Raw genomic sequence first — 25,142 nt, 5'->3', positions numbered from 1 at the left:
ACCGACAATACCCACCACTTAAGTAGAGCATGTGATCTGCTCCCCAGTGACTATGTCTAGGCCCATCAGTCAAGTCTTCGGCCTGATCACTGTCACATGACCTGGGTGTATTGTCACCCTCTCCTCTGGGTCATGGACACACAAGATCTCAGAGCCAGCTGCAGATGAGAATGGAAATGTGAAGGGAGCACGGGTAAGGAGATTATATGGGGCATCTGGGAATGACCTTTCCAAGGACCCCGTTATGGTGCCTTGTGTGGATAAGGCGAGTGTCTCCCTAATAATATATTCATGAAACAGAGCTGCATTAAGTGGTGCCTGTTATATTGCTTGGAGTGCAGCTTTACAGTGGAAAAAAAAAAAAAATCACAGGTTTTGATAAGTGAACTTTTATTGCCAGAGTCCTTGCTGGGGAGATTTCCCATCAATTACTGAATGGGGTCTGGAACAGGAAGTCTTCCTAAAGAATAAAATAGCAATACAAATATGTAGCTGGTGCCAACTTTCCCGCCTATGTTTTGTCCAGAGCTCCAAGCATACAAGCTGAAGCTCAACAAGCGTTCAGTTAGGATTAGAAGCCATAATGTTAATAAATGCTTCTCATGACCCATGCTGCATTGCACAATGTTCAATGGATTGTAAGCCAGTAAAAAGTTTATTATCCTGGGACTCAAACAGCCGGAGGTGCTAACTGATCTCTTGTATTACCATCTTTATGGTAAATAACATTGGGGATTCATTAGGCCGGGGATACCTTTACAAGGAGCCAGCATTGTGTTAGTAACACAGGTCATAAACCATTATATATATTATATGTCACTAATAAAACCCTGGCGTTTTCTAATCTGACAAGTACTCTTGGTCATTGTAAAAATGTTTCTATGCTAGCTGTTCAATGGAAATTAAATGAATGGCAATTGTAAATAAGGGGACCTGGTATTGAAATGAACCACAAGTCTTTAAGGAAAATGGAAAATGTACACACATAACAATATATATATTATCTATATATATCTATATATCCCTTATCACCCTTAATAGTGCCACTATTTCTGCCCAAACTGCCCTTCTTCTACATGACATTTTTATCAAACACTCTTCAACCCAGATCTGTCCGATAACTTTATGCCCTCAAGCTCAGATATTGATTGGAAGGTTTTCCTTCAATACTACGAGCACTTATCTACATACAATGATATATCTAAGATTTTAGACAAATGTATCGGTTTGCTTAAAGTGACACTAAACTCAGGAGTTAAATCCTAAAAATGCATTCAAGTATCTTAACGAGTAACAAAAATGTATCTTATTTGTGTATCACTCGGCTGTAGATCCTCAAATCATCTCTGAATTGGTGCTGACACTGTCCTTCCTTCTGCAGGGTGGCTACTTTTGTTCCCCATGGTCCCTGTATGTGTTGTGAAGTAGCCACCGCTCCAAGCATGCTCCAGTGATAGACTACAATCCCAATACAAATTGTGTATTGTTTATCCGATTAACCGATTAATCGAACTTAATAATCGGCTAACTAATCGATTTTGAAAATAATTGTTAGCTGCAGCTCTAGTCAGCACCAATTCAGGGATGATTTGAGGATCTACAGATGAGTGAAAAATTTAAGTGAGGACTGAGTTGCCATCAGAACAAGAAAAGGGGAAAAAGTTTCTAATGGGGACACTTGTTCTAGTGACAACTGTCTAAGAGCGAATTATCCATCACATTGGAAAGATATCCCCTCACTTCCTGTAAAGTCTACAGGAAGGGATATTTCCCCAATGAAACAGATGGGTAAAAAAATGGCAGCAGTTTTAACCCTCCCATACACTATGAAAGAAAACATGGCTTTAGATATACAGAACTTTAAGCATAGTAGCCTTTTGAGTAATCATATGGATATCCAATTTCCTCTGCTTCCTCCTTTTGCAGACATTTTTTTTTTTATAGTAAATCCATTTTTTCTGGATTCCTCTCCTAGACGAGGATGACAGAATCGGCCAACCATTACCTTCTGGGATGTCCACTTGATGCATCTCAGGAGGCAGTTTTTCAGTGGGACAATGATTGCGCAATTTCGATCCCAAGCATGCACACACACCCCACAAGTCTCTGCCAGGGACCAGCCACATACAGGGGCAATTGTTGCAGAAATGAAATGTAGTTTCATCTAGGTAGGGTGATGTTCCTCTTTAAAAATGGCTGAATTGGTGTACAAAGGTAATTCATACAGTGGCATGTGTTCAGCAAATTGTTCTGCTGTGACAATCGCACAAAGTTTTAGAATGTGTTGTTCATTTCCATCCAGCAGTAAATTCTGCGCGGCATGGTAAAAAAGTTACTTGGAAACAAGGACATCCAGACAGCTTTATAAAACACCTGCCTGGACACACCATCTCCAGACTACAAAACAAAAACAAAGACGGCACAGCACTGCTCCTAATGTGAATGTTTCGCCTCCTCCACCATATTACTTCACCCACAATCCTCACAACAGACTTTATTTGTCAAGTGTGCACAGAACAAGTGAAGCAGGAAGCAGCCTCCAGCTGCAGCTATATATTGGGGATTAGAACGCTAATGCTTACCATTCTACCGAAATCCAGTCCTTCTCCAGAGCCGCACCATAGGAAAAGAAAGGCCCTCTGGCCAGCAATACTTTCTATATCCAACTTCATTATCTGAAAGAGAAACACGGCTTCAGTGAATGATTTGTGAACACTGCAGAAAAATTCCCATCTATGAAAGCGTTCTGACAGTTCAATGCATGAGTAAAGTCCCAGAGATTACGCATTAAAACCACAAGGTCCTGCATCACAAGTGTGGAGCTAAAGCTTTTAATATGTACCAGATGTGTAGAAATGAAGAAGACAATATATGAGTAATGGAAAGATAGATTCAAAGTGTAATTTATGCTTTGCTCAAAAACATTTTAATCTGGTATAAATGATCACATGTACGGCCTTTACTACCATGAGGAATCACACTGAAGAGGTAAAAGGTCAGACCAAGGTGGAATATTTGAGCAAACAAGAAATGATGCCTGGATTGAACAGAAGATACACATCAAGGCATAAGAAGAATGGATGATGGTTTTTCTTATTATCCATCTATCCGAAAACGTGAGGCAAACACAGCCAGGAGTAAATATAATAGATTTCATTCCAGCACGCAAATTTGAATGTTCAGCTCACATATTCAGTATCCAGACTGCTCACATTGGTCAACACACATGCATGGTATGTGACAATGGCCTCCCAATTACCAGCCAAATCACATGACCAGCTTAAGAAGCCACTATTTTGGTTTTGGTTAGATGAGAGGCCTGAACTGTCTACCAAATCTCTCCAGGATGGTGGTGACTAGACCTGGGGATCTGGGCTACCACACCAACCCACCCAATGTGGCAGGTTGTCTTAATAGAAGAATTCTCATTTAACTGAAATGTTTTTTTGTAGAGGTGCACCGAAATAAAAAACATTTCAGGCCGAAACCGAAAATGTTTTTTATTTTAATTTTTTTTTAAACTTTAATTTTTTTATATTTATTTTTATTTATTAATTCGTGTTTTATTAAATATTTTTATTTTTTACATTACTTTTAGGGGCTTCGGGGAAATATTGGGGGTCTGTACAGACCCCTTATATTTCCCTTTTAGTATAGGAAAAGAGATTGAGGACACAAAGTCTTATAAATGAACAGGAATCCTCTATACTGAGTGTTCCTGTTCATTGATAACATGAGGACAGAGTATGTTTACTATAACCACAATCATGAATGAACAGGAGGTGATGTAGATCACTTCCCATTCATTCATAATTGAGGGTATAGTACACATACCATGTCCTCAATTATGTACAAACACTCAGCGATCGCTGAGTGTTTGCACCTTGCTCTCCTGTCTGACACACTGTCACAGGAGGCTGAGCGAGCGGTGTAGGAGAGCTCAGCCCTGTGACAGCGCGGCCTGTCTCCGCCCACACACTGCTCTGCTGGACTGTGACAGGAGGCTGAGCGGTATGGGAGGAGAGACACCGGCGCATGTTTCAGCAGGAAAATGGAACTTTCGGTATTATGCCAAAAGTGCCATTTTCGGCCGATATGTTTCGGCAGCCGATATATCGGTGCATCCCTAGTTTTTTGAAGGCTTCATTCACACTATGCAATTTGGGATTCCTGCAGCAGAAATCTCAAAAGCCCCTTCAGCTGCAGCCGCTATACAAGTTCAAGTTAATGATCGGGGTGACAGTGTTCGCATCTGTAAGCGGCAGCCTGCATGTAATGGTGATATGATTACATGTGGTTTGGAATAGATCACCGTCCATGGACGCATCTATCCTGAGATATATGTAAAATATAATAAATTGTATGCAAATTGTATTAGGTAACAGAATCTAATATTTTTTAGAACCAATCTAGAGTTGCTTAAAGTAGAAATTAAGAGATATAAAACGGCCAGCTAAAATGGATTATGAAAAGCATATGGCCACAGTCTGTAAAAAGAACCCTGTGACAATGAGACTGTCACAGGTCGTCTCAGTAGATCGGGAAGTGAGCGAACAGATACCGGCGTTCGCTCACTTCTCGATCCTGTCACGGCAGAGAGCCGTGACAGGGGAGGGACTAAATTCCCCCATCCCCGCTCCGATCCTCCAGCGCTGACTGGCGGAACGGACGGGGGAGGGGGCGGGTACAGCTGTCTCTGCCTCTAGATAGGCAGAGCCAGCTGTCACTCATGCAGCTGGGCGGATCCAGACATAATTGTCAGGATCCGTTTCAGCTGCGGCGTCTCAGTATACCGCGAGTTGTAGCTCGCGGTATACTGAGCTTTGGGTGACAGGAGGATGCTAGTTTGTGTCCTCCCGTTACCCTAAGAAGAACTATGGGGAAAAGCTGTAGCTCGCGGTATACTGAGCTTTGGGTGACAGGAGGACGCTAGTTTGTGTCCTCCCGTTACCCTAAGAAGAACTATGGGGAAAAGCCCTAACCCCATAGTTCTCCTTTAATGCAAATAAAGCATTAGGGCCAGATAACCTGCACCCCAAGGTACTTAAAGCCAGGTTATAGCGAGACCATTATTCCTAATTTTCAAGGACTCCTTAAATGACTGGTAGGGTACCAAGTTACTGGCAGAAAGCTATAGTAGTACCAATTTTCAAAAAAGGTTTGAGATGCCAACCTGGGAACTACAGACCACTCAGTCTAACATCAATAGTATGCAAAACTGTTAGAGGAAATGGACTATTTAGTGGATTTTGTTCATGACAATAGTATATTAAGTGATAATCAGCATGGATTTAGAAAGGACCGTTCTCACCAGGCCAACCTACTAACATTCTACGAAGAGGTGAGTAGAGATCTGGATGGAGGGAGGCCGGTGGATGTGGTATATCTGGATTTTGCCAAAGCTGATGACAGGTACCACATAAACGCTTACTACACAAGCTTAAATCTATGGGCATAGATGAAATGGTGGCTACTGGAACCTGCCCAGAGAGAATCTATAAATGGCTCTTTTTCACATTGGTCTAAGGTCAAGAGTGGAGTGCCTCAGGGCTCTGTGCTAGGCCCCATTCTATTTAACATGTTCATTAATTATATCGGGGAGGGCGTCAATAGCCATGCTTTTGTGTTTGCAGATGACACTAAAATTGGGAGTGTAATAGACACGGACTTAGACATTGAAACATTACAGGAGGGCCTGGATAAAATAGGGGAGTGGGCAACTACATGGTAGATGAGATTTAATGTTGAAAAATGTAAAGTAATGCATTTTGGGTTTAAAAACAGGCAAGCGGAATACACATTAATGGGTGCCCCGCTAGGGAAGTCAGAAGTAGAAAAAGATCTGGGGATCATAGTAGAGCACAGATTGAATAATGGTTTGCAATGCCAGGCTGCGGCAACCAAAGCCAGCAGAGTACTGTCTTGTATTAAAAAGGGAATGAACTGTAGAGATAAAGCAATAATTTTGCCACTTTATAGAGCACTGGTTCGGCCTCATCTGGAGTATGCGGTACAGTTTTGGTCACCAATCCACAGAAAGGATGTCCTGGAGCTGGGGAGAGTCCAGAGAAAGGCAACTAAACTAATTAAGGAGCTGGAGGACCTAAGCTATGAGACAAGGTTTCTAAATGTAAACTTGTTCATGCTGGAAGTGAGACGGTTAAGAGGGGACATGATTTTGATGTACAAAATGTTTAGTGGAGATGGCAACACCAGCAATAAACTATTTACAGTACACTCCGTAACAAAGACTAGAGGCCACCACCTACAATTGGCGGAGAAAAGATTTAACCACAAGGGGCTTAGGGGATTATTTTCAGTTAGAGCGGTTAAAGTCTGGAACTCGCTGCCACAAGCAGTGGTATCAGCTGAGAGTATTGAATCATTCAAAAAGCATTGATACCTTCCTCAGAGACCATAACATTGGGGGGTACAGGTACTCTTAAAAACAAGATCACAAAAGGGACTTGTGTACAGACACATGCACAAAATCACACACAGGACACACAAAAGGTTGAATTTGATGGACTTGTGTCTGTATTCAACTTCAAATACTATGTAACTATGTAATCCCGGTCATCCTGTCCCAACGGCAAAGCAAGAAGTGAGATGAAATCCCCCTAGAGAGGGGGAAATCCTTGGTGGTCAGCAGGGTCCTCAGAACTAGTGTCTCCATTGGAAGATTTCCTATCTATTCCTATTCGGATGACACTTTCAGTGATAACAGTCATCAGGATAAATAGAGAGGGTGAATCTCGCTAACGGGGACACAGAGAGCAATGAAAACCGGTCAGGTTTTATAATCCCTCTACACATTATCTTACACTAAAAAAACAAAAAGGTTTTGGCTTCAGCTGCACTTTAAGAATCACAACATAAGTGGGTGCATCCAATTAGTACTGATTTTTGGCATTGTTAGGAACTGTAGGGGACATTTACCAATTTGTCACACACTAAGACAAAGCTAAACAGCAAAAAGCAAATAAAAACAGCAAATAAATTCTACCCTGCGACAGAATGAAATCTGACCCTTCCCAATTCTTACCCGTTAGTCTATTTGCAGGGAAATTGTCTAATCTTCAGTGCTCAACAGGTCTCAGACCCAAGCAAATCTGTTAGGATTGCAGGCACAGTGGTAAAAAATATACATAAGGCCGCCTGATTTACATCTCATTTTGTTGCCGAGTTGTTTGATAAATGTCCCTTATTTTGTTATAAAAACATATCTAAATGCAATTAGCTGAAGTTTTAACTAATATGAGACAGCATAACTCAGGGCTCAGAGGGACTAAATGCATGGTTTTGGTTTTTTTTGTAAGAATATTTATGATGGCAAATCAGAGTTGGGAACTATGGACAGTCCAGAGATCTCACCACTGGGGTCCCCAAGAGATGGAAGTAGCCAGGAAGTGATTGCAGCCATAAGGAGTACGGCAATTCTGGGAAGACAGATCGTATAGAGAATTCCTCAAACAGTTAACTTCAGCTCCAAGTAAAATGCTAAAGTAAATATACACTGCAACCATTTACATAGTTGTCTAATTAAGAAACTCTCTCATGGCAGTTTTGGATCGAGTGTTGACAGATGAAGAATGAGATGAGATTTGGCCTAATGACAATAAAAATATCCATCTGCGCTTTGTACAAAGAAAACAAGTATAAAATTCTTGATCACTGGTACCACACAAGAATTTTTGCACTTGCTCAATCCTGCCATCCTATCAGTCTGCTGGAGATGTGGGATGGGATTCGGTTGTCTTTATCTTGGGGCTTTCCTAGTAAATATGGTAAAGGTATATTAGAAGTAGGTGGTAACCTTACTTAATAAAATGTTTAATTCAAGGGTATCCCTTGATCTATTCCACTGCCTACTAGGTCTGTCCATTGCAGACTTGAATAAATATTCCCCTAAATTAGTTAACCATATTCTGACTGCTTCTAGATGCTTAGTGGCATTCAGATGGCGGCAACCTGTTCCTCCCTCAACTTTTGACTTGTTTAACCTCCCTGGCGGTCTGTTTCCCGTCGGTTCCGCTTGCCCTGCGGCGTGGGACAAAACCCGAAAGACGGATGCCGGCATCGGCCGGAGTACACAGCAGGGCTCGTGGGGACAAGGTATGACGCTTCAGTGTAATCCCGAGTGTAGCTTGGGGTTACCGCTTTTGGTACTGAAAATTAACCACGAGCCACACTCGGGATTACCGCCAGGAAGGTTAAGCGTATCCACAACATATATTATTTGGAATACCTTGCAGCCCTTCTCAATAATACACTCACGGTGTTTCATAAGGTATGGTCCCCTTGGAAATGTATGGATCCCCAATTCCATGTCCTTTAATTCCGCGTTCCCTCTCGATGGGATTTGGTGCTGGGTTTCGGGTGTGGATCTCTTCTTTTTTCTCTCCTCTGTCTTTTTTTCTTTTCATTGCTCCTCCTTCTCACTCTTCCCTCTTCCTTTACTTCACTCAATTTGTTCTGCATTTACAGCTATTTTGGTTGGTCTGTGCATACTTAAGTTGGCTGTACTTAATTCAGGACTGCATTTTAAACTTTGTGCCGAGGCCACGTGTATTTGCTGATTCCTCCTTGCTTTAATGGCTCGCATAATCATATGTACAGACTGATATTTGCATCTCTGTTTATATACCTGCAGACTAAATATCCCTAATGTCGGCTTCCTTTCCTCTTTTTCATCTGTAATCTTGTGAAATTTTTAAATTAAAAAAAGTCGAAAAAGAAACTCATGTACCAGTTCCCAGATCACTACACTACACTGGAGTCACCACCTCCTAGTTTGCGAAGTGATAACTCTACCAAGTGTGAGCAGAATAGTAACAAAGGCCTTGATGGCATGGGGTAAGCATCTCTACTGAAGCCAACCTCATGTCAGCTGATATACACTCACCAGCCACTTTATTATTAGGTACACCTGTTCAATTGCTTGGCAAAACAAACTACTAAATCAGCCAATCACATGGCAGCAACTCAATGCATTTAGGCATCTAGACGTGGTGAACACGACTTGAAATTCAAATCGACCATCAGAATGGGGAAGGAAGGGGATTTAAGTGATTTTGAATGTGGCATGGTTATTGGTGCCAGACGGGCTGCTGGTCTGAGTATTTCAAAAACTGCTGATCTACTGGGATTTTCACGCACAACCATCTCTAGGGTTTACAGAGAATGGTCCGAAAAAAAGAAAATACCCAGTGAGTGGCAGTTGTGTGGACAAAAATGCCTTGTTGATGTCAGAGGAGATGATAGAAAGGCAACAGTAACTGAAATAACCACTCGTTACATCCGAGGTATGCAGAATACCATCTCTGAATGCATAACACATTGAACCTTGAATCAGATGGGCTACAGCAGCAGAAGACCAGACCGGGTGCCACTCCTGTCAACCAAGAACAGGAAACGGAGGCTACAATTCGCACAGGCTCACCAAAATTGGACAACAGAAGACTGGAAAAACGTTGCCTGGTCTGAGTGTCTCGATTTCAGCTGCAACATTCAGATGGTAGGGTCAGAATTTGGCGTAAGCAACATGAAAGAATGGATCCATCCTGCCTTGTATCAACAGTTCAAGCTGGTGGTGGTGTAATGGTGTGGGGGATATTTTCTTTGCACACTTTGGGCCAGTGATGCTATCATGTCAACATGGACCAAAATCTCTGAGGATTGTTCCCAACACTTTGTTGCATCTATGCCACGAAAAATGAAGGCAGGTGAGTGGCCGGTGAATGTACATTCATAAACATTCTAAATTTCAACTCACAGAACCCTACCAACACAGGATTTTTAGTGTTCCTTAACTTGCTCCTAAAATTTGTATTACATGTACGCTGGAACAGATCAAAACCTGATGGCAGCCGTTATACATTTGAAATGATCAAGTTATAGGTTACCATGCCTTGTAAAAGTGTATATAGCAACCACAGCTGTGGGGAAACCACATTCCTGAGATGCAGCAATAAAAGTGCAGCCAGCTAATTAAGACATGGCTGGTTGAGGGAGAATTCAATTAAGTCTATTGATGGAATGGATTCCTTCAGTATTGCAGAAAATAGCGAAGGTCAAGGTCAATCTCTTCTCTAAAGCAGGTTGCTGACCAGATTAACCTCTGGTCAAACCAGAAATCTCAGCGGAAGATACACAATGTGTTCACATATTGTGGTTGCCCTGCCAGTGACTCCTGGAGAAAGCTATGTACCATAGCAGCGGACTTTCAAAAGTCACATTTGGTCTTCAAAAAAATAATGAAACCCTTTTCTTCCCGAGTCATAAATTCAACAGCAAATTAAAGGAGGGGATTTGTTTCCAGAGTAACATTTGTGAGTAATCTACGTTATGCACTTTGATAAGCGTACATACATAGGCTTCCTCTATAGAAGTAACTTTTGTCCACCACCAAGGCCGTGCATATTACATTTCTGGTTGCTCACAATGAAGAAAAGAATAGAAGCACTAGTAACTATCACAGAAAGCGTTTAAAACCTGACAAAATCTAACCAAGTTCTGATCACTCCAATTACGTTATATTAAAGCTGAACTCTTGCACGGGTTAAATTCTCATTAAGGTCTAGGAGTAGAGGTGTAAGCAATAAAATGACCCTTATTATTTGCCCCTGCAGGCTTCATGCTAGCTGCATGACTGGTCCCTAGAAGCAGCTTCTCATTTCCACTCCGCTGGTCACAGACACCCCCACATCATTTCCTATGCTGCAAAACCAGCAGTCCTGCATTGTATGCAAGCACGGCAAGGGCCCATCCCCAGAGTATTGGAGAGCAGAGAAGGGTGCAGCTGGTGGAGGAGCAAGGAATGGGGTAATGATTACTGCTTATTTCTCTACCCTTAGACAAAACAAGCATTTAACTCTTGCAGTGTGAGGGATGCTACACTGAAAGGGGAATTTTTTAACACTTTTCTGGAGTTCAGACTTGGCCTGCATCAGTTAGTACTATGTTCAGTTCTGCACTCAAGTCCAGAACAAATAAAATAGGAAAATAACAGCTATTAACCTCCCTGGCGGTATTCCCGAGTGTGGCTCGGGGTTAATGTTCAGTACCATAAGCGGTAACCCCCGAGCCACACTCGGGATTACACTGTGTGTAACTTACCCTGTCCACGAGCCCCACTGTGTCCTCCGGCCGATGCCGGCATTTGTCTTCCGGGTTCCATCCCCGTCGCAGGGGGGCGGAACCGGCGGGAGATTTAAAAGTAAAAAAACTGAGATAAATCAGACTGCCAGGGAGGTTAAATGTCTATTTGGGAAAAATGTCTGGTCAGTAGAGGAAAAAAAGGGAAGCTTCATGGAAAACTAGGTACTACCCATCTATACCATCTTACCACAGTATGTTATCTACCCACAGTGACAGGTGGTGATATACAAGAGAAAAACAGAAGCCAGACAGGGCGCCTTCCCTACTGTAAAACCTTTATTAAAGAACATATATCCACCATCAATTATACTCACAATGGAGAGTATAACTCTGATGCTCTGAGAAAGGCCCCAGAAACGTGTCAGCATCCAGCAGCGGGGTTTGAAGACATCTAGTAGTGTCCGTCATCCCCGCATGATCGCTTGTTGTCAATACGGTGGTTGTGGCTACAGCACGCAGCAAACATGGCTCGTTGATCATTTCTCCTTGTGAGAATCATTGATGGTGGATATATGTTCTTTAATAAAGGTTTTACACTAGGGAAGGCACCCTGTCTGGCTTCTGTTTTTCTATAGGTACATTCAGTCTTCCTGGCTGCAACGTGGCTGCCTTCAGCAATAGTGCCAGTTGAATTGTTCTGGGCTATGAACTAGGTCCTGTGGTGCTGATGTGGATGTTTTGAACTTGGCGATATACAAGAGGCCTAGAGAAAAAGCAAAGAATGGGCACTACACATCTACCAAAGGAGTTTCAGACATGTTTTTCAGACAATGTATATCCAAGTAAGAATCAGAATGTGACCAAACAACTCATATTGTTCATAATTTGCGCCTTCATACTTTCAAAAGGTTTCTCAAGTGACTTGTAATATTCTAAATAAAGAATATTACAGATGCATGTTGTAATTAACTAAAAACTTCAGCGGCACATAGTTTATGCCCAGTTAAGCACATAAGAGCACCCACTTTGCAGATCGATAATTCAGATTTAATTAACAGAGTGCGCTGAATGAAACAGTAAAATGTGTCTGCTTACATCTTCCCACGTCCACCATTTCTCATTGGCAGCAATGCCAGTCTCCCTGAAATACTCCTCTAGAGGGGGCTCCAGAAGGATGACATCATACTCGTTCTTCAGCTCTCGCAGATCAAAGGTCTCAAGGTCTGCTTGCAAATACCTATAAAAACAAACAAATAAAAAGCCAATTACTAAATAAGATTGTAATATTACAACTACAGTACAACAAATGGAGAAATAATACATTTAATAAGGTCCCTATACTTCTAACAGGTCACAAGCATGCCTCTGTGTGGTCTCGTCTCCTTCACTTTTCCTGTATTCAGGACAATGTAACAGAGAACACCTAACAGCACAGCTCTGGGGTTTTATGAAATACAAAAACCCTAGAACTCCATTAGACATGAACTGAGCTGTAAATCATTCAAGTAACATATGTCTTTTTAAAGTTAACACGTTTATGAATCAGCGGTAACCCTTCAAGTAACATGCCTCTTTATATCCACTGCAATGACTGAATGGTTATTACACAGTAAACTCTGTTAGAGGTTAGCAGATGTGCGATATCAAGTTCCCCAAAAACCAGCTTCCTTGACTCTGTTCTGCTTCATTGAGCTGCCTTCAGTCAACCTGACATAAACAAGGTGGCACAGACACAGAATCTGTCAGACTCTGAGATGTCAGATCGCCTAATTTGCATACTATCAGCTCTCCCATAGCAAGGGAACCAGAAGGATTGTCTAGAGATTCAGATATTTAGCAGTTTCTTTATTCAGTAACATAATTTAAAGAAAAACAGTCAATAACCTAAGAAAATAGAGTATTGAATGATAAAACATAAGCAGAGGTTGGTTACCTTCAGTGAAAAACACATGCAAGTCTGGACTTTTTCTACAGAAGCCAACCTTCAACCACCCTGCTACTGATGTATTGGGGGAAAAAAAACACAATAGGTAGGTGGACGTGTATTTCTGGTACATGCACAGTGCCTGTGATTGCGCTGTCATTAGACAGCAAAGGTCACGGGGAAAATGCACAGAGCCTCTGTGCCTTGTGATTGTGATGTGACCAACCACAGCCATCACAAATTTAAATAAAAAAAAAAAAATATGAGAGAAAACCAAACCCGGGGCTCTGCCACAGAACATACAAGTAACACTGCCCCGACTGGCCACCAATGTATGAGGGGCTCACTGAGGGCATATTGACCATAAATTGGGCACGCTGACCACTGCTGAGTAGCAAGGCGATACACAAAGGGCATACTTAATCACAAAGTGGGGCACACTGACCACTACAGTTATGGGAGAAAAACATCGGCAATCAACAGTTAAGGGGCACTCACCACTTAACATTTAAAGTCACATACACACCACTGACCACCAACATGTAAAGGGGCACTCACCACTGACCACCACAAGAGGGCACTAACTTCTGGCCACTGAAATCTGCACTTTGCAATACATAGTCCTGACACCAGTACTCTAACTGCTGCCCTGTATAGGCCCTAAACTAAAAAAACTGGAGGGGCAATTTAGGGCCTCAAGGAATGCAACAGACAGTCAGAACATCAGGTTTTTTTTTCTTTAAAACTCTGGTCTACTTTCCTTAATAGTTTAAAAAAAAAAAAAAAAACAGTGGGTATTAAAAAAAGTGGAATTATGAGGCAAGTGATTTTCACTCAGCCTCATAATCTGAGCCGACCTGTGACAATGAGACTGTCACAGGTCGGCTCAGTAGATCGGGAAGTGAGCGAACACATACCGTTGTGCGCTCACTTCTCGATCTATCCGTGCAGAGAGCCACTCACGGCTCTTTGCAGGGATTCCCCCCCTCCCCTGTCCGATCCTCCAGCGCTGACTGGTGGAACGGACGGGGGAGGGTACAGCTGGCTCTGCCTGTAGATAGGCAGAGCCAGCTGTCAGTCACGCAGCTGGGTGGATCCAGACATAATTGTCCGGCTGCGGCGTCTCAGTATACCACGAGCTGTAGCTCGTGGTATACTGGGCTTTGGGTGACGGGAGGACGCTAGTTTGTGTCCTCCCGTTACCATTAGGAGAACTATGGGGAAAAGCCCTAACCCCATAGTTCTCCTTTAAATACCACCACAAAAGCTCTGTCTAAAAAAAAAAAAGGGTATAAACTTTATTTGGGTACAGTGTTACATGACCGAGTAAATGTCAGTCCATCTATCACAGCACAGAAAACTAAAAGACGGCCTGGTAATGAAGTATACACAGGCTAGTACTAGTACGTAAGGTTTTAAAATTGGTCTTATTTTCTTTCAGTATTTATATAAAATTATATTTTATATAAAATCTTCATCAATTGGCATTTTAACCTTTGCTGTAACACTTAGTCATAAAGAGAAGAAGAAAAGAAAAAAAAAAAAAAAAGAGAAGAAGATGTATGTATTACTTTATATGCTGCCTGACTGTTACAGCCATGAATACCTGAACATCCACCTGGTAACAAAAGTGTGAACAGAAGACCAGGTAGCAGCCTTGCACATTTGGGAAAACAGATGCCAGATACTGAAAAGCCCATGAAGTACTAACAGATCTGACTGAATGTGCCTCTACAGAACAGGGTGGAACCTCATCCTTTCAACTATAGGCTTAGATGACAATTTGTCCAATCCACCTAGAAATTGTGAAACAAGAGGCTGGGTATCCCTTACAGGGGCCTGCAGGAAAGATAAAGAGGAGAGAATCTGATTGCCTAAAAGAAGCTAAGTAGAATAATATGGAATTTAGGAGCCAATCTGTTCAATCCAGGTGCCAGCAGGATTTTATTTCTTTCAGGAGCTAGCTACAAAACAAGTCTAGTTTGCTGTTGAATCTGGACACTAAGAGGTCCACGTCTGGAGTCCCCCGCCTGAGATAGAGGGCTGGAACACCTTCAGATGAAGAGACCATTCTCTGGGACCCAGACGTTTATGACCGAAGAAGTCAGTTTTCAATGCCTGGAATGTGAACGTTGGTCAGGGCAAGAATGTAAAGTTCTGCCCAAAGCAGAATCTGGTCCACTTCCCTTCGAGCTGCATGACTTAGGTGCCTCACTGTTGGTTGATGTAGGCCACTGTCATAACATTGTTCGACTAAATCCTGGTCGGGTGACCATGCAGGCCAGAGGTCTGGTGTAGGAGGGACATCAAAATTGCTCAGAGTTTCAGGACTCCGATAGAAGCCGAGTTTCCTCCGCCAACCAACTTCCCTTTATTTAGAGGGTATCTAGGACTTCTCCCCAGTTGGACAGGCTGGCATCCATTGTGAATAGCTTCCATGTCATCAGGAGGAAGGATTTTGCCTGATTAAAGTGCTGGATCAAAGAGCCACCATATCAGGGTAAGTCTTGTTTTGCCGCCCAGACATGCCTAAAGACTGTGGCAAAATGAGACAAGCAGACTCAATGTTAAGTTGAAATGGCCTGGAGTAAAACTGGACATACAATACTGCTAACAAGAAGGCCACCATTAGTTCCAGAACCTTCTTGGAAAAAAAAAAAAAAGAGTGGCTGGGTGGCTCCTGGACCATAGTGCCCACACATAGAAGCAGGGAGACAAGAGCTTGCCGGGGGGGTTGGTTGGGGGACACCCTGGACAGGCCGTTTCCAAGTTTAGGCCCAGATACTCCAAGCCATGAGCCAGATCCAGAGCTGGTTTCCAGAGATTTGGGATCCAATCGAATCTCTGCAGGTTCTGCACTGTCCGATGCACAGTGGCTGACAGAATTTGGACTTATTGTTCCTTCAGCAGGAGGTTGTCCAGGTACCCCACAATTGGGGATGCCCTAAGAGCAGAGGGCTGCTAGGACAGGTGCTAACACCTTGGTGAAGATTAGAGGTGCAGTAGACAGGCCAACAGGATGGTCAACAAATTGGAGTGCTCCCACAGTGCTCAGAGCAGAAACAAGATGTCCACCACCTAAGGACATTAGTACAAAAAAACCAAACACTTGGTCTTGCTGGGAATGGGAGGGGTTTTATTAGGGCTGTCCTTGCAGCTTTGTTTGCCAGTGTCCAATCATCTAAAAGGCAGCAACATACAACCCATGGTCCAAGACCCTGATCCTGTGATGTACGATTAATACATATTTCTTAGCTTTCTAGTTGTTTTCTTGGAACATATTTATACATAGGATGCTGTAGGCTGCTATTGATTAGAATAGATGGCATGTACAGAAGTGGGACAAAGTGATGGTATTTTTAAGTGCAGTAACATACCATGTACCTCCCAAGCCTTGAGATCTTTAACCCTTTGTGAGGACAGACAGCACATCAGTTTACAAATGATAATGAAATCTGCCAGCACAGTAGAGAGAGGGTTAACCATGGAGAACATAACTCCCAAGCCCACTACTTAACATTACATAGAAGGGGAAAAACTAAGTTTGTGTATCAAGTAAAAAGATAGGCAGCAATTTTTAAACATTTTATTGTTATGCTATAGGAATGGGACCATGTAACAAATATAAAGTGTTATCCCAATTTGGTTGCAAATAGTGAAAATACACTTTAAGAAAAAGTGTCACCACAGTGTTCGATAAAAAGAGTTTAGAAGCACCTCAATATACCTGCCTTGTTGTTTGCGAATACAGCCATGAGGCTTTCAGATCACATTTAAGTGGAAAAAAATCCTCACCTAATCTCTGATCTGAAATACAAATAGACTAGATAACATTTACACTATACTGTCAATTTTAAATAAATGCAAAGCTCCTTCAGAAACTGCTGAAAGAAGACCATGTTTCCTGCAAGCTCTGTCCAGCAACAGAACACTTGGACTTTGATTTATAAACATGGATAATCTTTTTTTCAGCTCAAGGATGCAAATGTACAGCTCTTCTTTCCTTATATACTGCAAGATGAATGTGGTGCATGGGCCTCAACACTGTCTCCACATTACTGCCACTGCTATCCCTACAGGGTTGAGAAATGCTCTAGAGCTGTGTCAATGATATGTAATAATGATTATCCAGAAAATCAAAGGCTCCTCGCTATTTGCAATGATAGAAGGCGGTCACTAGGGTGCAGCCAAGGACTGTGGTGTCTAGAAGCAGAATGAAAATACGATGCAGAAACACAAGAGCCAATCTCATTAAAAGCATAAAGGTTGGAGGCAAGTCGACATTGTTAGGACATGACACCATAATCATTTTTTTTTTTTTTTTTACATACAAACATATGTCCTATATCCGACCAGTGTGTAGGAGCTATGCACAGAGCACAATTATTATGCTGGTCACTGAAAACAATACAGATTATAAAAACTGGCATACCAAACCATGGTCTGCCCACAGGAAGCCATAAAAACACATCTGCCACAGTCATTAGTACCAAAAAAAAAAACAGAACTACACAATCTATGGGTTGTGACATCAAAATTGCAACAGTAAATGAAAGCTATCCAAAGGCCATTGGTATCTTTAGGGTCAATACACATGGGCAACACAGTGGGGTAACTGGCACGTATTTTTTTTTTTCACCTATAAAGAACTGTCTGCTACACACAAGGGCAACTGAGCTGAATAGCCTTGCACATAAACATTCAGTAAAGTGTCACAGTAACTTGGTACTTAATTGAAACTACGTTACGGTTCCTATTTATCACGCTACGTAGGCTTAGAAATACACTGCTCATAGCTATAGCAACATGCAAAGAACTACAAGCCAGCAAACAGTAAGAAGATATTATCATGACTGTAGAGACACTTACATTGGAGGAGTATTGGATTTACTTATTAACTCATCTTTCAGTCTGATCAGCTCTCTCAGCTTTGGATATTCCTCAAATCGGTCTGCTAATCCTAAACAGGAGGATGGAAGAGGTGTTAACAGGTCCCTGTAAACAATGACAGCAATACATGTGCAAGTAATCATGCATTACATCTTACATAGCCGTTTACATAAACTAATCCCATATGAACCCAGGAAATTATTAAAGGGCTAATCCTTTAAAACTCTGCTGATACATATACATGATGTGCTTTTTAGGAAGGCTTTCTAGGGGCTGTTTATGGAACTGTGATGAAAGCACATTAACACAATATAGCATTCTATACTCATTCACAGAAATGTAAATTTCCTAAACGACCATTAACACGCTGCATTTTTCAGATTCTTTTACTCCTACTTCTCACAAACTAATCCTATATAATGCCACACATGTCATATTAGCAATGGTAACTCAGTTATTGCTTCGAGGAAGGGCAACATACCAACATCTCGGATAAAGTTCTGAGGCCTGTGTCCTGTGTCGACAAAATGCTGGCAGTAATCGTTGTGTGGATTTAAGCTTTGAGTTCCCTAAAAGAAAGGAAAGAATCATTCGTTTTAGAATAACACAATTAAGCTGACTATACACTCCACTGGACTGTAACTTAGTCAATTTTGTCTACAAAAAACTGCCCACAAACATCAGGAAAATAAAAAGATTAAAAAAAAAAAAACTTCAATAATACTCATTGCATGTAAACGTTTTAAATGAAAGCAAAGCACCCGGACTACATCCAACAATTTATCCTCCAGCTATGTATTTATTGAAAAATAATTAACAGAAAAGCATAGGGAAGCAGGGGGAAAAAATCAAGTTATGATTTAAATCTACTTTTTACTCATTTTAATGTTAAAATTAGTTTAAAAAAAAAAATCTTCTTAAAAGGTCTGGTAATCAGGCAGAGTGGAATGACTGAACGCTGCTACAAATATTCCCCTATACACACACACACACACACACACACACACACACATAGGGGTAGCCATATTGACTTTTTCCTTGCTTCCCTTTCAAACTTGCTATGTGACTTGTCTCTGTCTCAACAATCATTCTGCAGGAATATAGATAAGAACTAAACAGAAAAGCAAGCGTAAGGATTTGAGCGACTTTGACAAAAGGCCAAATTGTTATGGCTAGACAACTGGGTCAGAGGAACTCCAAAACTGAAGCTCTTGTGGAATGTTCCCAGTCTGCAGTGGTCAGGACCTACCAAAAGTGGTCAAAAGGAAGGAAAACAGGTGAAGTGGTGACAGGGTCAGGCTCATTGATATACGTGGGGAGCGAAGGCTGGCCAGTGTAGTCCGATTCAATCAAAGAGTTGCTATAGCTCAAATTGATGAAAAAGTTCATGCTGGATCCAATAGAAAGGTGTCTGAACACAAAGGTGTGTATTCGCAGTTTGTTGCATATGGGGCTGAAAAGCTGCAGGCTGGTCAGGGTGCCCATGCTGAGCCTTGCCCACCACCAAAAATCACCTAAAATGGGCACGTGAGCATCAGAAATGGACCATGGAGCAATGGAAGAAGGTGGTTTGGTCTGATGAATCACATTTTCTTTATATTGTGTGGATGGTCGGGTGCCTGTGTTTTGTTAACCTGGGGAAGAGCTGGCACCAGAATGCCCTATGGTAAGAAGGCAAGCCAGCATAGGCAATGTGATGCTTTGGACAATGACCTGCTGCAAAACCTTGGGTCTTGCCATTCATGTTGATATTACTTTGACACGTACCACCTACCTAAACATTATTGCTGACCAAGTACACCACTTCATGGAAATGGAATTCCCTGATGGCAGCGGCCTTGTTCAGGAGGATAATGCACTCTGCCACACTGCAGAAATTGTTCAAGGATGGTTTGGGGTGTAGACTTGGCCTCCAAATTCCACAGATCTCAATCCAATCAAACATCTGTGGGTTGTGATGGAAAAACAAGTCCGACCCATGGAGGCAGCTTGGTGCTAGATACCACAGCATACCTTCTAGTGGAGTCCATGCCTCGACGGGTAAGGGTTGTTATGGTGGGTGGTCATAATGTTGTGGCTAATCGATGTATGAAACAATGACAGCATGTACAACTGAGAAAGTCACATTAGAAATAACAGCCAATTAGGATGGGTCTGTAATATACGCATTGTTCAGTTTCCCACACACCCACTCTGAAATCAAGATAAAAGGCATGTGCTCTTTGGATTGGCAACTACAAGAAAAACGGCTGCTAAGTTTCCACTTCCTGAGACAACTCTCCAACCCTGTCTACTGACTGAACAATGAGGGTGCTGTAGCCAATTGGTGAGGTAATTCCTGCATTTCTCACACCTGTCAGCATGGTCACAGTGTTAGACTCTCAGCATTGTGAAAGCAATAGAGAGCTGACATAAGTGCTGTTCCCTCCCTTTTTAAGAAATACCAGATCATCACTCCCACCCATTATCATTTCTGAAGCCAGCTTAACTAATACACCTCAGCAACTTACAACCAAAGTGAATGGAATATGTGTTTTGATCATCTAGCTCATCATACTGAATACTTACAAACTTTACTTCTGTAACCCAACTATCGCTAATGTAATTGTATTAATTGTATGTACTATTCTAATTATTATTTAACACTGCTTATCTGTGATGTTTTAAGTGATAGCTTAATTTAGATGCCTGCTTCAAGTCTGTCAAACAATAAATTCTGTTCCAGTTTATTGCCCTCAACTCCCTTATTTGTACTTCAAATAACCCCATCTCCTTTTCTCTGTAATTTAAAATTTTTCACCTCTGCAAGCAGATACACTAAGCAAAAGGGCCAGGATCCCATCTGTACTTACTGCAGATCATCACTCCCACCCACCCCATGGTGCACTTTACCTTTATAGAAATCCATTAGCACTCGACTTAAAAGAGAACTATGGGGTAAGTGTTTTGCCCCAAAGTTCTCTTTAGGGTCACGGGGGGGCATATACTAACTTCCTACCGTGACCCAAAGCTCAGTATATAGCAGGCCATTGCCCGCGATATACTGAGAGCGCCACAGCTGGGACGGATCACAAACAATACTGTTGAGATCCACCCCACTACGTGAGTGACAGCTGGCTCTGCTCTGCCTATCTAGAGGCAGAGTCAGCTGTAACAGCCCCCTCCCCTGTTCGTTCAGCCACTCAGTGTTGCAGGATCAGAGAGGGGAGGGAGGAATCCCTGCAGGGAGACAATCGGGAAGTAAGCGAGCGACGCTATGTGTTTGCCGATTTCCCGATGAATAGAGCCAACCTGTGAAAGTTTCATTGTCACAGGTCGGCTCTAACTAGGAGGATGAGTGGAAATCACTCACCTCATAGTTCTCCTTTAAGTACAATTCAGGTGCCCAGCAGCTGCTTTTCATCTACCACTCTCCCTGATCCTCATACAATCCCACTTTAACCTCTTTTCCATCTCTCTCCTTGCATTCTTGCACCCCTTTCATACCTACTACTCCTCATTCACTTTACCGTCTCATTCTTCCTTTGCACAGCCAGGGGGTGAGGGCTCACTCACCATCAGACATTAAACATCTCTAACGAAGGAAACATCTGAAATCTGGTTTCTACTCTAACATGCATTCCCTACCATTGCTTCTCACAATTGTGGCTTCTCTTCTCAAACTCTATTTTCTTTACCGCACCCCTCCACCCAATAGATTATATATTTTACCCTCTCACCTGTCCACTCCCGATTACTGCACTCATCACCTCCTGCTCATTCTGAATCCACATGCTAGGGTTGCCTCCAAGACACTGGGGCATGTTCAATCATATAAAACTCCCGCTCATCTCGCTTCACTCACCCTTTTGCATCTCTTGACTTCAGGGGATCTCTCTCCCAATCTTGGCCCCCGTTTTCGAATATTCACCCACCAAACCAGCACTGCCTTTCCTCTGGCAGCAGTTGCAATGCACACACCCTGATTTCTATTCCTCTGCTTCCTAGAACCAGTCCTTCCTTCTCATGTGCTCTCTGGAATGCCCGCTCTGTCTGTAACAAACTCACAGCTGTCCATGATCCGATCTCCAATTCATTTAACACGCTTGCAGTTACTGAAACCTGGCTTCAGGAATCCGACTCTGCCTCCTCTGCTGCCCTCTCCCATGGTGGCCTCCATTGGACGCACTCACCCAGACCCAATGGAGGGAAAGGAGGTTGAGTGGGAATCCTTCTATCCTCACAATGCACTTTTCAAGTTCTGCCTTCACCTCCCTCTCTATCCCTCTCCTCTTTTGAAACCCACTGTTTTCACCTATTCTGTCCAATTTTGCTGAGGATTGCTGTGATATACCTGCAGCCTGAACTGTTATCTCGCTTTCTTGATAACGTCTCTGTCTGGCTACCCTACTTTCTCCCCTCAGAAATACCCATTATCATTCTGGGTGACTAACAAGACTCTGCTCTCTCATGGTTCTCCTCCTACCCAAGCGCTCATTTAGTGTCACCTACACATCTAAATCCTCCCCTCCTCTTTCTGTAGGGGTCCCCCAAGGCTCTGTCCTTGGACCCCTTCTCTTCTCCATCTACACCTCCTCCCTTGGTCAACTAATAACCTCACATGGCTTCCAATACCATCTCTATGCCGATGACACTCAAATATATCTTTCTACTCCACAACTCACCCCCTCAGTGTCCTTGCGTGTCACTAATCTACTAACTGACATATCGGTCTGGCTGTCACAACACTTCTTAAAACTCAATCTTTCAAAAACTGAGCTCATGATATTTCCTCCTACCCGTGCACCTTCCACCAACTTTTCCCTTGAGAGTGTAAACACAACTATCCATCCCACCCCAAGGTGCTAGGTATCATCCTTGACTCTGACCACCTTTCTTCCCCACATCCAATCCCTATACAAATCCTGCCGCCTTCACCTTCATAACATCTCCAAAATACGCCCCTTCCTGAACAATGAAACCTCAAAACTACTCATCATCTCACTTGTTATATCATGCCTTGACTATTGCAACTCCCTCCTCATTGGCCTTCCACTACACAGGCTATCCCCCCTTTAGTCTATCATGAATGCAGCTGCCAGACTCATCCACCTAACCAACAGCTCAGTGTCTGCAACTCCCCTCTGCCGATACCTGCACTGGCTTCCAATAGCTCAAAAGGATAAAATTCAAAATATTAAGAACCACTTACAAAGCCATCCACAACTCTGCCCCCGGCTATATCTCAAACCTTGTTTCAAAGTATCACCCTAACCGTCCCCTCCGCTCTTCCAAAGACCTTCCGCTTTCCAGCTCATCAACTCCTCCCATACTCGCCTCCAGGACTTCTCTAGAGTCTCTTCCATACTCTGGAACTCTTTACCCCAACCTGTCTGTCTATCTACGACACTGACTGCCTTGAGGCAGTCCCTTAAAAATCATGTCTTCAGGGAAGCCTATCCCTCTTCAAACTAACCACTGAACCATCACATTCTCAAACAAACAATTCATCCCCACACAGCTACCGCCTCATGTATCACTTGCTCCTCCGTTTAGATTGTAAGCCTTCATGGGCAGGACCCTCCTTACCATCTTACGTTGTAAAGCACTGCCCAATCTGTTGGCGCTAAAAAAATCCTGTATTATAATAATAATAATCTGCTGGAGTTTAACTATAAAATAAAATAATCCAATAAAAACTTTCCTACATTTAAAGAAGAACCTACGGAATTTTAAAAAACTTACCCTTACAGTGTGTGGCTTGTTTTGTCTAGGGGGCTAAAATAAAGCAGATATTCTCATCCTATGTGCCACGGCGGTCAACACTCACCCCTCTCCCCCTCCGCTGGAATATCCCTCGGCATCCTAACATCTAATGCAAGTCAATGGATTTGCATAACACATGATGACCTCAGTGGTCCTTAGACCGCAGGAGCCCAGGGGGAAGAAGCTGCTGCAATCAGTCTAGCAGCCTGGTGGGACAAAAGGATCAGGTGAGTATATCTGCTTTATTTGAGCCCCCTAGACAGAACAAGCACTTAGGCACTTAACAAGCCTCATTGCAAGTGTACGCTTTTAAATTCCTGGAGTCAGTCTTTAAAAAATATTTGTCTGAAAACTATTTCAACTTTACAAGTTTGCCTACCAAAGAAATATGGCACCTTCTATTTATATCAATTACTACATCATTGTAGAAATAGGTAATTTATAACAACTGCCACCAAATTATTCCATTAAGGCATCCACCCATTTCAGCTTTATTGTCACAAGAATCCATTGCAAAAAATTACCTAGACTCCTATCTTTCCACCTGGTAATACTAACACTTGAAAATGATCTGGTAGAACCAGATGTCACAAGATGAATTGCTGGTAAGAATTCCAAAGACTCTGTGGAAAAGAATATCGTATTTGGTTCTGTCCCTGATTACATGTCCAAAGTAAAATAATGGCTTCAGACAAGTCAGTAGGCTAATTGACTTTTCCATTTGTGAAATGTGAAACCATTCGATGGAATATATTAGTAACCTTTCCACATTAGCGTGAACCTTTGATTTTATGCCATCAGTTTGAATGCCCCTTCATCACGGTATGCGACAGCTATTTCCCCACAAGCAATTCTGTTTCTTGCAAGCTAAATATTTTTATGTAACTTGTACCCAGTCTGTTCACTTCACAAGAAAGTATCTGGAGAATACAATTTACAGAGAACCTTTAAAACATACATTTCCTTAGAAAAACATGGGGCTATGGGTGCTGACCTTCTGAAAACGCTAATTGTCTGGCTGTTATGCTGACTTACGGGTTTCAATGCTCCCCCAATCACTGGCCCACAATTACGCAGATTTATCCTGAAAGTAAAGACTCTGCATACGTACTTAGTAACCGACTCAAAGTATTGCAACAAGAGGAATATAGGTACTGGGTTTAAAAGGCAGGTTCACCTCCTCAATAAATGTGAAAAAAATAACCTAACCCTACTCACAGCAAAGCACCTTCCTCAATCAGCTGGTGTAGTGGTCCATACACTGCACTTCACAGCCCCCCCAAAGTCTGTAAAGATCATAATGCTTATGAATGAAGATTGCTCAATGGCCAGCACAGTCTCATGCTCTGAGTAAGTTCATTCTTTCACATTTAGTGAAAAGGAGAACTCACCCTTCAAGACACGTACCCTGAACTTGGAGAGTTCTTATAAAGTAAAAACAACCGGCTGATGCAAAAGGACCTAAACTATTATCAGCACTGCT

The 25,142-nt window shown here is 42.4% G+C and overlaps 1 protein-coding gene across 1 annotated transcript in view; it reads right to left on the bottom strand.

Moving 5' to 3' along the window:
• Positions 1 to 25,142, bottom strand: part of METTL14 (methyltransferase like 14) — a 47,959-nt gene that overhangs the window by 4,699 nt on the left and 18,118 nt on the right. The window contains exons 5-8 of the mRNA XM_018562937.1: positions 18,396 to 18,483; positions 17,894 to 17,984; positions 12,196 to 12,337; positions 2,583 to 2,675 (exon numbers count right to left, since the gene is read on the bottom strand). Coding sequence (XP_018418439.1) covers positions 2,583 to 2,675; positions 12,196 to 12,337; positions 17,894 to 17,984; positions 18,396 to 18,483 — 414 coding nt within the window. The remainder of the gene's footprint in view (positions 1 to 2,582; positions 2,676 to 12,195; positions 12,338 to 17,893; positions 17,985 to 18,395; positions 18,484 to 25,142) is intronic.

Source organism: Nanorana parkeri, unplaced genomic scaffold, assembly GCF_000935625.1.
Source record: "Nanorana parkeri isolate BGI_ZX_2015 unplaced genomic scaffold, ASM93562v1 scaffold614, whole genome shotgun sequence".
Classification (NCBI taxonomy): Eukaryota; Metazoa; Chordata; class Amphibia; order Anura; family Dicroglossidae; genus Nanorana; species Nanorana parkeri.
Note: the sequence above shows the minus strand (reverse complement) of the source record. Positions and strands in the feature narration are given on the sequence as shown.